The sequence below is a fragment of the Ananas comosus genome, linkage group 14 (genome assembly GCF_001540865.1).
Source record: "Ananas comosus cultivar F153 linkage group 14, ASM154086v1, whole genome shotgun sequence".
Lineage (NCBI taxonomy): Eukaryota > Viridiplantae > Streptophyta > Magnoliopsida > Poales > Bromeliaceae > Ananas > Ananas comosus.
In genome coordinates, this window is record NC_033634.1 from 5,832,063 (window position 1) to 5,847,325 (window position 15,263).

The following is a 15,263-nucleotide window of genomic DNA, read 5'->3' on the forward strand; positions in this document are numbered from 1 at the left end:
CAGTCGTGGGGGTAGAACAATCCTGTAGGCAACTGGTCCAACTCGCTTTAATACCTCAAAAGGGACAACAAAGCGTGGACTAAGCTTTCCACGCACTCCGAATCTGCGTATCCCTCTGGATGGCGAGACTTTCAGAAATACATGATCTCCAACCTGAAACTCTAAGATTCGTCTCCTGGTATCGGTGTAGCTCCTCTGCCGATTCTGGGCTGTCAAAATATGTCGTCCCACCGCTTTAACTTTTTTCTTAGCCTTAATCAGAATCTCAGGCCTCAGAGTCTTCCTTTCATCCACATCACTCCAATACAAAGGGGATCGACACCTGCGTCCATACAATGCTTCAAACGGAGCCATCTGAATGCTCGTTTGATAGCTGTTGTTGTACGCAAACTCAACAAGTCTCAAATGTCGATGCCACCTTCCTCCAAAGTTCAGGATACATGCTCTCAGCATGTCCTCTAGAGTCTGAATGGTCCGCTCTGACTGACCATCCGTCTGTGGGTGAAACGCCGTGCTGAAATGCAACTGTGTACCCAAGGCTGTCTGAAGACTCCTCCAAAAGTGCAAAATGAATCTCGAGTCTCGGTCCGATACTATCAAGGTAAGCACACCATGCAATCTCACTATCTCATCTAGATATAATTGCGTGAGTCTCTCCCTAGACCAGGTGGTCTGTACTGGTAGGAAGTGGGCAGATTTAATAAGTCTGTCCACTATCACCGAAATAGCATCGAAACCACTCTGTGCTCTCGGTAATCCCACGATAAAGTCCATCGTGATCTGCTCCGATTTCAACTCGGGCACTGGCAGAGTCTGAAGCTTGCCAGCAGGTACCTGATGCTCTACCTTTACCTGTTGGCAAGTCAAACACTGAGCCACAAATCTGCAAATGTCTCTCTTCATTCCGTTCCACCAATAGTGTGCATTCAAGTCCTTATATAATTGAGCTCCTATGTCTTTAAAAGTACGAAATTATTGGTGGGTGTAAATTTTTGGTCGTTGGATGAAGATTTGGATGGTTAGGATGATAGTAGTTTGTTTCCCAGAGTTGAGTGGATGGTTGGTAGAATAGCATGATCTAAGGGGTGTAATTCGTCAAAGGGATAGATCTAACGGCGGAAAACTTACAAGCGCCAAGTGCTTGGTGCTTTTAAAAGTACCATCGCCACAAACTACATATATATATATATATATATATATATATATATATATATATATATATAGAGAGAGAGAGAGAGAGAGAGAGAGAGAGAGAGAGAGAGAGAGTCCGGACTATTGGTGCTTGTTAAAAAGCACCACGCACTTTCGCAGTGCTCTTGTAAATTTTTTTAACCTGGTTAGACTCTACGTATTTTGATCTTTTCAACCTTTAGATTATACTATTCAATTCAACTACCCAACTAACCCTAGCGGACATATCATCCTAACCACATATTCCTTATCAATTGGCAAAAAATTTACAGTACCAATCTTGGTTTTTAAAAGCATAGGAGCTCACATCTCTCTTCTCTCTCCTCATCTTTCTCTCTTTTTCTATAATATATATATTATATATATTATAGTCTATATAGAAGTTGAGTGGAATGCTTATACGGTAGCAACGGGCGTCGTGTTGCCACCATTGTTTTCGATGATGGAGACTTTCAAATCGCGATCGGCACCTTGAACATGATTTAATCACTGAAGTATCTAGAAATCAATTTCAAATCTTTTGCGACATTCATTTACTAATTGTCAAAGAGGCTTAAAAATAGTAATTTTAATGGTTGATATGAGGGGTTTTCTTCCTTTTAACGGATTTGCTGTAAGCTATCAAATAATTATTTTGTTAGAATTTTCTTTAACTATTTAGACACAGATCTATCTTCTCGATATGATTACAAAATCTTCTATTCACTTTTTAGCGGGATATTCATTTTCAGCATTCTTTTACGCACACTTGCTGGTACAGAAACATATCGCGAAAGTATTGAATTTTGATTTCTTAGAGATTTCAAGTAGGTATAGATATTTTTAACCGGATCCGATCGTCGATTTGGATTGCTCCATCATCGAAAACAATGCCGGTGCAACTGAGCCGTTTAGCTACTTATAGTATTCCAGCTCAACTCTCTCTCTACTATATATATATATATATATGTATAATTATTTATATATATTAATTTATGTATAATATACTTATTATATATATACATATTTGTATATATGTATATATATATATACATTATATGTATATTATCGTATATATATATAAAGCTAAGCCTGGAATGACTATTAATAGCACAATGATCTTGGTGCCTATTAAGTTTTTCTGTCTTTGGAGTTAAATGATCGTGCGGTTTAAGATGAATGTTGAGCACCATAGGGATTGAACGGGTGGTTGGTATTGATAGTTAATCGAACGGATGAAAATTGATAAAGAGATAAATTTAATGACAGAAACTTGATAGCGACTAAATGCTTCGTGTATCGATTGTATCCTAGCGGACTCTCTCTCTTTCTTTCTCTCTCTCTTCTCTCTCTTCTCTGCGTATATATTATATATATTATTATTTATATATATACTCTATATTAGTATAGTATATATATATATATAGTATATATATTATAACTATATATATATAGAACTAGGTTGGGATATATTATTTAGCACAAAGCTATTAAGTCGCTAATTAGTTTTTTACCCTTTGGAATTGAGAAATGTGCGGGTAGGATGATGTGGGTCCCCAAGGGATTGAGTGAGTGGTTTGTGAATAGTATAATCTACAGGTAAAAATAATAAAAGGGGTTAATTAACGTGCGAAAACTCATAGCACCAAGTCCTTAGTTGCTATTCGCATAGGTATCCCAGTCGGCTCTTCTCTCTCATGTCTCTCTCTCTCTTCTCTCTCTCTACTCTCTCTTTATATATAATAATATATAATATATATATATATATATATATAAAGAGAGAGAGAGAGAGAGAGAGAGAGAGAGAGAGAGAGAGAGAGAGATTCTCGCTATTATACATCGATAGTACTAAGCGCTTGACGCTATCGAGTTTTTCATCGTTACATCTACGCCTTTGACGATTTTCTCCTGTTAGATTATATTATTCAACCAACCACCTACTCAACCCTAGAGGACTACTATCATCCTAACCACACATCCCTTCATCCAAGGGCTGAAAATTTAATAGCACCAATGTCTTAGTGCTATTACTAGTATAGTAACCTAGTTTATATATATATATATATATAGAGAGAGAGAGAGAGAGAGAGAGAGAGAGAGAGAGAGAGAGAGAGTTGGGCTACTATATTCTTATAAATGTAGTACTCTTTATACTCATAAGTTATTTTCAATGATGGAGCTTTCAAATTGACGATCCATACTGTTAAATATGATTTAATGCATTTGAACTTCTAGAAAATAAATTTTGTAATTCTTCAAAATTATAATAAAGTCTACCAAGTGAGCATAAAATGAACAGGTCAAAATTGAATGATATATTGAAAGTAAATAATTTGATCCTTCAATTTAAGATCGGAGTTATTGATTTTCATCTAGATAGTGAATGAAATTTTTTATCAAAAATTCAACCAATTCCTATTCTTTTAAACCATTAAACTAGCAAGTATATTTATCACGCCCCGAGACTCACCACTTTGGTTGGATTCGGCGCGCCAACAGTGTAGTACCCGAAACTTTGGCCAATTGCAAAGTTCGAGTGTTTGAATAGCAATTGAAACTGTTCCACATCGAGAGGTTTTCAGCAAGTTACTAGAGCGAACAAGTGGCCGGAAGAGCAAAAGTGCATTGAAGCAGCACAAATTTGTATTTTGGCACCGAGTACCAGTACCAGCATGGTCCAGTACCGGTACCCAGCACAGCAGTAGCTGCGTGGCTGAGGCTATTTTGGACTTTTCACTTCCTAAGCTTATCCTTATCACCCCAGCTTGACCCCTCAGCTTGTTCTTATCATGTTGGAGCTTTGAGAACAGGGGTGAGCTTCTCTCTCTTTCTCTCTCTAGGTTTTCCATTTTGAGATGGAAAACTAGTGTTTTAATCTTGGTTTTTCCTTCTCTTTTGTTGTAGCTGATTGGGAAGGCTTTGGAGCTGTGTTTTGCTGTTGGAGAGAGAGAGGTTTTGTAGGTTTTTCGCAGCCCTAGCTCAGCAAGAAGCTGAGTGGAAGTTTGGTAAGGTGAAGGATTCAACTTCTCTCTAGATTCATGCTATAGTAGTAAAGTTGAATTGTCTTGGTTTCTTTGTACCAACTGGTTTTGGGAGAGATTAAAGCAGCAATAGAAGTGATGTTTTACTGTTATTCTTCAACTCTAATCTAGGGAAAACAGAATTGAAGCTTTGGAAGGTGAATTAACAACTCTCTTCTCTAGTTTCATGTAGTAGTGGCTATAGTAATGGATTGTGAGCTTGTTCTTTGCCCTATGCTGCTAGCTAGTTCGCAGAGCTTTGTAGTGGCTGTAGAAGTGGAGTTTGGCTATAATTCTTCAACCTTAACTCTGTAGAAATTGAGTTAGAGCTGTACAAGGTGAACTAGCTAACTTTGCTACTAGTTTTGAGATATTGGAAACAATTGTGAAAGAGTGTATAGTGTATGTTCATAGCAGGTTCACAGCAGGGTATTGGATTCCTTTGGTTGAGATTCATGAGCTTTGGAAGGTTGGTTTGATGTGTTCCAACCTGAATTGAAAAGGAATTCAAGTTTGGTTACTCCTAGGTGAGATTCTAACCTAGACTATGTGACTATGTGAGGATTTTTATGTGAAAGCTTGGTTGAGGTTTTAGCTGATTTTAGAATCATTGTTAGGGTACTTGAAGACTTCGGATTACCTCCACTTGCGGAGTCAATAAGAATCGTCGACTAATTGGTGGGTTTGACCTTACTGAAATAGGTGAATTCCCTCTATATCTTTTTTGACATTATGAAAGAAGAATGGTTATATATATTCTTGAGAATATAAGCTTGAATGAATGTGTGTATGCATGAAATCTCTATGTAGTAAAGGAAAAAGGATTTTGGGAACTAATATATTCCATGTGTATTATCTAAGGTTAGTAAAACTTGTGTAGACAAGTTAAACATGATATCAGTGATTGAGAATCAAGGCAAAGCTATGAATAGTACTTTTAGTGTAGTTTAACAACTAAGCGGGGAATGATTATGATATTTAACTCTTGAGTTATTTTCTGCTATTCCATGTTTTAGACATGACGACAGAATTGCTATGTATATTGCATAAAACAAGATTATATCTTTGTATTATGAAATGAATTGTTTAGAGATCCTATATAGAATACTCTATCTGAGGTTGTGTATACTTGTGTAAACAAGCTATCCATGGTATTCATATGATAGAACTAGTATGAACTTCGTGTTCTGGTATATGATTTAATTAAATAACTGGAACTTAGCATTATGACATAACATGATCGTGATACTAAGGAATATAACCTAGTTAAATAACTAGGGTTAAATATGATGTTATACTTGTTGACTTCAAGTAGTGGAGGTTATTGAAAAACTATAGAATATGTGCCATGAGTTACATGAACACTAGAATGAGTCATTGAGTATGACCTTAGTAAACCACTTTTCTTATGTATAGGGAGTAGTGAAAGGATTGTATATGAGTATGTGGGTATAGCCCATTAGAATCATCAATATGTTGTAAAGCATATACTTGTTTAAGTCATACTACCTATTGGTAGAAATATGTCACCAAGTAGTTGATAGTGAATTATGACTTAGTGGTAATTGTCGACTTTGTGTCGAGTTGAGATTCCATGTTAGAGACATGATGAACTTGTGATACCTATGCTATGGATTACGTTTGCTTGCCATGTGCTCATTTGCACACCCTTGTGAGGGTCGCGCCCCACAAGCCGGCACTCCGGAGTTAGCCTAGCGACAGATTGCTCGCTTCTGTACGAGACTGAGCGCCGAAGTGGATTGCTGTGGGTAGTGTTGACTTCCACGGGGCTATTAGGCACGGTACGAGCCGGGACTTCATTTTGTGTAAGTCTCTTGTTAATTGGGTTATGGTAAGTGACTTTAGCCTTAGATGGACATAGTAGTAAAGATACTTTATGTCATTAGTCGAATAAACCTAGTGATGAACATACTAGGAGGTTGACATCCCTATTAGTTAGTAGTATAGTGACAGTACGTTTACACTCTTGTTAGTGTAGGAAAATAGCTACATGATGTCATTAGCTAGTGAAATTATGATGATATTTTGCATATAGCATGACATATAGCTGATTAAACTGATAATTAACCTGACAAGTAGAACTTGTTATGATGAACTAGTATATAAGACATGTTAGAAAACATATCTTGTGAGGCATGCTATAGTTGATTTACTTGTTGCATTTACTTTATTTGCTTATTGTTGTTTACTCATGCCTCAGTTGACCTAGTGGTGTACTTCGCCACTCTCGGCGGTTTACCCACTGGGAACTATTGTTTAATAGTTCTCACGCCCTTTTGTTGGTTGTTTTTATGCAGAGCCTTCCACAGCGGGAAAGGCTAGGATTTTCCTGGCAAGGGGTCAGCGGATAGCTAGAGCCTTCTCGATGTTAAATAGATGGAACCATACCAGCTTCTCTAGTCTAGTTCAGTATTGTATATTGGAACTGTGTAGAATGCACTTTGTACATTACTTTTAAGTTGTAATAAGGTTTTGTGTTGTATAAGTTTTTAAACTTTTAATTTTTTTCTGATTATCTGGTTAAGTATTATGCTTTTGCTATATTGATTTTAGACACCTGGTGTACACTTGAGGTTGTGGTGTACACGGCGGGTCTGTGCACGTTACTGTGAGCTTCCACTGAAGTCCAGGGCATGAGAAACAGACTGCTGAACAGACCGAGTTTTCGCTGTCCGCCCAAGGCGTTACAATCAATACAATTCAAGTGGTTCCAACTAGGAACAGAATTCATACGCCGATTGTATAAGGAAGACATCAAACATAATTACTAGGCTATTACAAGAGCATTCGTCACATTTCATATTACATTTACATTTACATTCTTTTTGCTTCCAAATACAATCAACTTTATTACAATTTGTTCATTCCTTTCTATACCCTAAGCTATGTTGACCCAGGGTACATTTATCTCTGGTCTCAAGTGGTAGGGTGCTATCTACCGAGCTACGCTCTTTCTTCGCGCTGCCGCGCCGCTCACGTGTAGACTTGAAAAACATGGGAGTGAGAACTATAAACATAGTGTTCAGTGGGTACAGCCACCCAAGAGAAGAGCTTAACCCACCAGGTCCAAAGGAGGCAATATAAGTAAGTTAGTCCAACATATAACATATAGTTCAACTTTATGCAATTAAAAAAATATCATACTTATGCCTCAACAAAATGTAATAATGAAATCAATGAAAGTACATATCATCTTCTACTTTTTATTTCACTATCCATATCATCTGCAATCCACTCCTAAGGTTTCTCTTACCTTAGCCAAGATATTTCACCCGACTCGGTTTTGAGTCAATCATTCACAACTTACCGCCTTATTGACTTAGCCATCCGGCGGCGAACTCGCCGCACACGCCAAACAATAGCTCAAGTCGTCGGGCGGTGTAATTCTTTACTTGACTTAGCCATCTGGCGGTGAACTCGCCGCACACGCCATACAATGGTTCAAGTCACTGTGTGGCGAAATCGCTGCACGCACCCCGATTATCCAGCCTTCGGCGGTGAACTCCCCACACATGCCTAAGCTGATACCAAAATCCCTTAGATGTGCACATCATTTCTATTCCAAGTCTCAAGGGTTCATTATTCACCCTATATCGTCAATCTTTTTAGGTTCATATTCTCATGTCCAAGTGGTCATCCTGCCACTATGTCTCATGACCTAGGTTCAATAACACTAAGTCCTATGTCCTACCCACCTAGGTTCACTTGACTCTAGGTTCAATTACCTTCCAATACAAATGGTCTTACTACCACTGTGTTTTCCAACCTATGTTCAATGATACTAGGTTCTATGTCCAATCATGTTATTAGTTATTCTAGTTGTCCACATATAGGATTCATGACATCTAGTACTTGTTTCCAATTTGTCGAATTCTCTAATTTTTCTAGAGTTCATTGATCTATGTTCACATCCACACCTAGGCATACACACACACACACAATATATATATATATATATATATATATATATATATATATATATATATATATATATATATATATATATATATATATATACACACTCATTCGTCACCAATTGCCTAGTGTTATACGTCCAATGGTAGATAATTTACCCTAAGTAGCATACAATTTATGCCTACTCATTTAAGCAATTAATTTACCATTACATGCATCAATAAAATAACATTAAACTTTACTCTTTGGCATGGAAGTGACCTAATCACTTCAGTAAGCACAACCGACCTCACAACGCTTCCGATTGCTTGTAGACACACGTCGCCCGATTCGGTTCGACCAAGCCTAACGGATGAAATCTGACGATATCTCCAATTGGACGCCGTAACCTCGCTGTAATCCAAATCAAGGTTGTCCCCCGTGGCAATTTATATAACATACCGAAACCTCGGTAATTAAATTCGAATCTTGGTCAAATTGACCAAAGTGCGAGATTGGTATACTTCGGAGAGGCCGAAGGCGTCGAATAATGCAAAAGTGCATTACGGGGGACCTTCGAGAGCTTTGGAAATCAAAATATGCAAACTGCAGGTTTTGTACTCTCAGGGACCGGTCCCTGGTGGGAGAGACCGGTCCCCTAACGCGTAGGCAGCGAGATGGCCGAGAAATCGGCTAAGTCCTAGAAAATCAGCTCTTGGGAACCCGTCATTGCGAGGAGAGACTGGTCCCCCAGAGACCGGTCCCATCGAGGGAGACCGGTTGCATCGCGCGCAGCCTGCGCAGTCCGCGGGAGAAGCTCTCGGGGACCGGTCCCAGGTCGGGGAGACCGGTCCTTCACTGCAAAAAATGCCCAGTTTGGGCAGTGCACAGAGAAAGAGTTGAGGGGCCTTGTCGTAATTGTTACAACACATTATATACCCATCCCCTCTCCCCTTTTCACAGCAAACACACTCCACTCTCTCCCTCTCATTTCCTCTCCTCTCCCTCCCTAGAAATCACTAGGGTTTGAAGGAGAAGAAGAAGAAGAAGCTTGAGGAGGGATTTTTGGTGGACGTGGTGGGTTTAGAAGCTCTCCAACAAGAAGGAGCTTGCTAAAACTTGGGCCAAGGTAAGTTTTTAGCATGTAGAGCTCTAGGGTTTGGATTTTAACCTTGGATTTTAGAGTTTTGGTCTCTTTAGAGGCTTTAGAAGAGTAGTAGAGCTTTGAATACCATGAAAACCCTAGTTTTCTTCATGGTGCTCTAACGGGGGATTTCTAGGGTTTGCATTTTAAGCCCTAGAGATGGTTGGAATGGTTCTAAATGAGCTTCTAGAGATTAGACAAGTTCTTTTTTGCTTGTTTTAGAGATCAAAACCTAGATTTAATAATAGGTTTGGTTAGGGCACCAAATTTGGGGCATTTGCCCTAGGATTTTTCGAGGGCAAATTGACCTCGTAGAAACCTAATTGGGGGTGTCCTCAATGCGTTAGACAACTCCGTTCGACGTTACGAAAATGTTTAAGTATGGTTCACGTACAAAAGGCCTAATATGGCACTATTTGGTTGTAGGTCGCGGTATCGGCTTTCGTAAAGTTCGGGAGTCGTCATATTCTACTCCCACACGATCACTTGAGGTGGGTGGTGCATTCCAAGGACCTCAGAAATTTCTTTATGTTTAAAGTGTCATGTTTGAACATATAAATATATATTGAGCATCTTGCATAGTAGGGTTAATTGTGAGCTTTATTGCATGATTGTAAATTTAATTGCGTATGAAATATTGGTAAGAATGTGAGAATTGTAACCCTATGTATGCANCTCAGAAATTTCTTTATGTTTAAAGTGTCATGTTTGAACATATAAATATATATTGAGCATCTTGCATAGTAGGGTTAATTGTGAGCTTTATTGCATGATTGTAAATTTAATTGCGTATGAAATATTGGTAAGAATGTGAGAATTGTAACCCTATGTATGCATGACAAGTGATAAGAACTTAGAAGGATTAGTGAACAAAAGTGACACATGGACATAAATCTAGTGGGTGACATTGATGAGTATAGAACACTTAGAAAACAAGTGTGACATTTGGCATGAGAACAAGAATATAGCACTTAAAAAATAAGTGTGGCATGAGTACAAGAACTTAGTAGTGTATATGACACTAGTGATAGTAAAGAATGCAAGAAAAGAATGATTGAGACATTATGACATTTCAAACTTAGAGTTAAGGGTCATTTGAACATGGTCTTCCTTAAAGTTAAGGAACGGATTGAACTTGGAATCCTCAATGTAGGATTGATCGTACTCACCTTTTAGTCCTTGCTCGAGGGTGGTAGCTTTCCCTCGGGCGATGTGCTCCGGAGTCGACATCACTGGGTCGTAGCGGGTATCTCTCCAGAGGACGGTCCTATCGGGTTGTAGCGGGTATCTCCCCGGTTAAATAGGATTTTGGGTTGGTGAGTTTGTTGAGGGCGACACCTACGAGTTAGCCAAGAGATTGGGTAAAGTAATCGCGATCCTGCATTCATCATGTACATTATATCGAGCATCGCATTTTTATTGTTCAGGCATACTAGTTGCATTTGTTAGTTGGTTACCATCTTTCTTCTATTCTATTACGCCTGATTAGACCTAGTGGGATAGTCGGCGTGGTTGGTTGCCGAACCCACTGGAAACTTTGTTGTAGGCTTGAGTCCTGGTGTGACTGAGTCGAGTCGATTGTAATCACTTGACGGTGTTTCTTTGTTAATACATATGGCTCGTGGCTGACCCCCACGTCCAGGTCGTGGTGGTGGACGTACGCATGAGGAGGCATTTGGCGGTGCGCAGACACGTGCATCTGCTGATAGTGTTGGAGGAGATTCCAGTAGCTCGAGAGTTTCCCAATGTCTTTCCTGCGGAGCAACCTGGGATGCCTCCAGACTGGGAGATCAAGTTCTTTATCGAATTGGTTCCCGACACGACCCTGATCTCGAAGGCCACCTACCAAATGGCCTTCCCTGAGCTGAAAAAGATGAAAACTCAACTTGAGGATCTCTTTGATAACGGGTTCATCTGATCTAGTGAATCTCCTTGGGGTGCACCCGTCCTTTTCGTCAGAAAGAAAGACGATAGTATGCGATTATGTATCGACTACCGAGAGCTTAATAAGGTCATGGTGAAGAACAAGTACCCCTTGCCACGGATCGACGACCTCTTCGACCAGCTTTAGGGATCGTCTGTCTTCTCGAAGATCGACCTACAGTCGGATTATCACCAACTTAAGATAAAGGTAGAGGATGTGGCGAAGTCCGTTTTTCGAACTCGTTACGGACATTATGAGTTCATGGTGATGTCGTTTGGACTGTCTAACGCCCTGGCAGCATTCATGGATATGATGAACAGGGTCTTCCGGTTATTTCTGGATCAGTTTGTCGTGGCTTTCATTGACGACATACTGATCTATTCGCAGAGCGACGAAGAGCATGAGGATCATTTTCTACAAGTCCTCTAGACGCTTCGAGACCACAAGCTTTATGCGAAGCTTAAGAAGTGTGATTTCTGGCTTCGCAAGGTGTCCTTCTTGGGTCACATCATAATGTAGTCAGGTATTGCAGTGGACCTGAAGAAGGTGGACTCAGTGATCCAGTGCCCCCGACCGACTACTGTGACCGAGGTCAGGAGCTTCCTCGGCTTGGCAGGTTATTATCGATGGTATGTCGAGGGCTTTTCTAAAATCGCCACCCCGTTGAACAAACTGACAAGGAAGGTGTAACGACCCAGCACACTAGCAATAATAACTCGTTGGGCCCAGCCAACAGCCCAAAATGCTTAAGCTCAGTTATTATTACTAGTGTCTAAATCTCTTATATACCCAATCACATCCCCATTTCTATCTGATATGGGATTATTGGGGTGTGACAGACTCCCCCCGTTAAGGCCTTGACGTTCTCGTCAGTCCAATCACACACACAGCCCAAGATCACCAGGCGATGTGAGACTCGTCTCGCTAGCCTTGTCATCCAGACCCTGGCATAGCCGGTCACCTTATCATTCAGACTCCGGCATAGCCTATCACCTTATCTTTCAGACCCTGGCTCAGTCAAGACTTGCCACACATGTCCATCTGGTGAACTGGCTTGACACCAAATGTAACGACCTAGCCCACTAGCAATAATAACTCGTTGGGCCCAGCCAACAACCCAAAATGCTTGAGCCCAGTTATTATTACTAGTGTCTAAGTCTCTTATATATCCAATCACATCCCCATTTCTATCCGATATGGGATTATTGGGGTATGACGGAAGGGTGAGAAGTTTCGTGGGCTCCGGAGTGCCAAAGAAGTTTTGAGGAACTAAAGGATAGGCTCACTCACGCCCCCATCTTAGCATTGTCGCGACCGGGTGACGACTTCATAGTCTATTGTGATGCCTCATGGATAGAATTGGGGTGTGTTCTTATGCAGTAGGATCGGGTTATCGTGTATGTGTCGCGTCAGCTGAAGGACTACGAGAGAAACAATCCGACTCATGATCTTGACCTTGCAGCAGTGGTGTTTGCTCTTAAGTTATAAAGGCACTATCTTTATGGGACACACTGCGAGGTGTTTACGGACCACCAGAGCATGAAGTATCTCTTCACTCAAAATGAGTTGATCCTCAGGCAAAGGCGGTGGCTCGATTTCTTGAAAGATTATGACCTCTCGATCCAGTATCATTTGAAAAAGGCGAACGTGATGGCGGACGACTTGAGCCAGAAGCAGTCTTCGGCTGATCTGTTCTTCATACTCACTGAGCAGGATTGCTTGATAGAGAAGTTTCGTTGGTTGGAGTTGGAGATGTTACCCACTGGGGCCACTGCCAAGCTGTTGACTCTAGTAGTGCAGCCTACCTTGGCTGACCGGATTTTGCTCGGGCAGCAGTCAAATTCGCATCTACAGAAGATTCGGACAGATGTCGAGCAGGGTAAAGTGGGGGATTTCACGATCCACTCTGACGGTTCTCTTCGCTTCCGGGGCCAGAGGTGTGTGCTTGAGGATTTAGATTTGAAGAGAGACATCTTATCTGAGGCACATCAGTCCCCATACACTGTGCATTTCGACGGAACCAAGATGTATCGCGATTTGAAGTAGCACTTTTGGTGGCCGGGTATGAAGCTAGACATAGCTTAGCACGTGGTTCAGTGTCTAGTTTATCAGCAGGTGAAGGCTGACAATCAGCGACCAACCCGAAATGCTGCAACTTCTTTTGGTGCTTGTGTGGAAGTAGGAGCAGATTACCATGGATTTCATCACCGGTTTGCCTCGGTCACAGTGAGGCCATGACGCGGTGTAGGCTATTGTGGATCGATTGACGAAATCGGCCCACTTTCTGTCGGTGCATATTTCTTGGTCTCGAGATCGACTGGCATAGCTTTATCTCGACGAGATCGTCATGCTTTATGGAATTCCAGTGTCGATCATCTCGAATTGGGACACTAGTTTCATATCCAAGTTCCGGAGGAGCTTTCAGTAGGCTTTGGGTACGAAACTGAACTTCAGTACGGCTTTCCATCCCCAGAGTGATGGTTAGTCTGAGCGAGTTATCCAAAGTCTCGAGGATATGATTCGTGCCTGTGTCTCGGACTATGGTGAGGAATGGTTCAACTACTTACTGCTAGTGGAGTTCACCTATAACAACAGTTATTAGGCGAGTATCGAGATGGAGCCGTATAAGGCACTGTATGGGCGTCAATGTCGGTCCTCTATCGGTTGGGACGATGTTGTGAGCACCGGGTGATCGGGCCAGACTTGTTGGAGGATGCAAAAACCAAGATTTGCCTTGCGAGGGAGTGACTACTGACCGCACAAAGTTGACAGAAGAGTTATGTAGATCAACGACGGCGTGACTTGGAGTTCCAGGTTGGCGAGCATGTGTTGCTCAAGGTGTCGCCGTCTAGATGGATCAAATAGTTCGGGTTGCGGAACAAGGTTAGTCCACAGTTTGTTGGACTATTTCAGATTCTAGAACGTGTTGGTCTGGTGGCGTATCAGTTGGCCCTTCCTCCGAGTCTCGCCCAGGTGTATAATGTGTTTCATGTGTCCATATCATTAGTCCGACAATTATCCAGCTGCGGGAGGATCTGAGTTATGATGAGGCTTTTTTGTGAATTCTGGCACATGAGATGAAGCGGTTGCGAAATCAAAGTATTCCGTATGTGAAGGTTCTGTGGGAGAACCACCAGCAGTGTGAGGCTACCTGGGAGTTTGAGTCTGTTATGGGGGAGCGGTATCCTCAGTTGTTTAGGGGAGTTGAGTGATTAAGTTTCAAGAATGAAACTTCTTGTAAGGAGAGGATGATGTAATACCTGAGATTTTGAAATTTGATTTGGAATTTGATTTATATATATATATATATATATATATATATATATATATATATATATATATATATATATATAGAAAGAGAGAGAGAGAGAGAGAGAGAGAGAGAGAGAGAGAGAGAGAGAGTCCGGCTATGGTGCTTGTAAAAGTATCAAGTACTTGGTGTTTGTAAATTTTTTACCGTTAGATCAACGCCTTTGATAATTTTCAACCGTTTGATTATACTATTCAACCAACCACCCACTCAACCCTAGGGGGCCCACATTATCCTATACGCACATCTCTTAATCCAATGGTCAAAAATCTACAAGTACCAATAACTTGGTCCTTTTAAAAGCATAGGAACTCAATTATATAGAGTCTGGCTACTATACTATTATGAGTATGATCGCCCTCGTACTCATAAATTGTTTTCGATTATAGAGCTTCCGAATCGACGATCCACACCGTTAAATATTTTCTAGAGCATTTGAAACATTTAGAAATCAAATTTCATAATTTTTCGACCTCATTTATCTTACGATCAAAAGCTCACAAAATTGACAATTATTAATGGCCAGTATGGAATACTTGCTAGTTTAACGGTGCAAAAGAATCCGAATAGGTTGAATTTTTGATTGAAAATTCTATTCACTACCTAGATAAAGATCAATAGCTCCGATCTAAAATTGAAGGATCTGATCATCCATTTTTAAGACATCGTTCGATTTTGACCAATCATTTTATGCTCGCTTGATTGACTTTATTATGATTTCGAAAAATTATGAAATTTATTTTCTAGAAGTTTCAAATACTCTAGATCTTTTTTAACAGA

The 15,263-nt window shown here is 40.5% G+C and overlaps 1 protein-coding gene across 1 annotated transcript; it reads left to right on the top strand.

Annotated features, from left to right (window-relative positions):
• On the top strand, nucleotides 10,913-13,219 carry LOC109720118. The gene is made up of 4 exons (XM_020247001.1): nucleotides 10,913-11,157; nucleotides 11,494-11,593; nucleotides 11,693-11,802; nucleotides 12,664-13,219. Exons 1-4 carry the CDS (start codon nucleotides 10,913-10,915, stop codon nucleotides 13,217-13,219), a joined length of 1,011 nt encoding a protein of 336 aa, XP_020102590.1.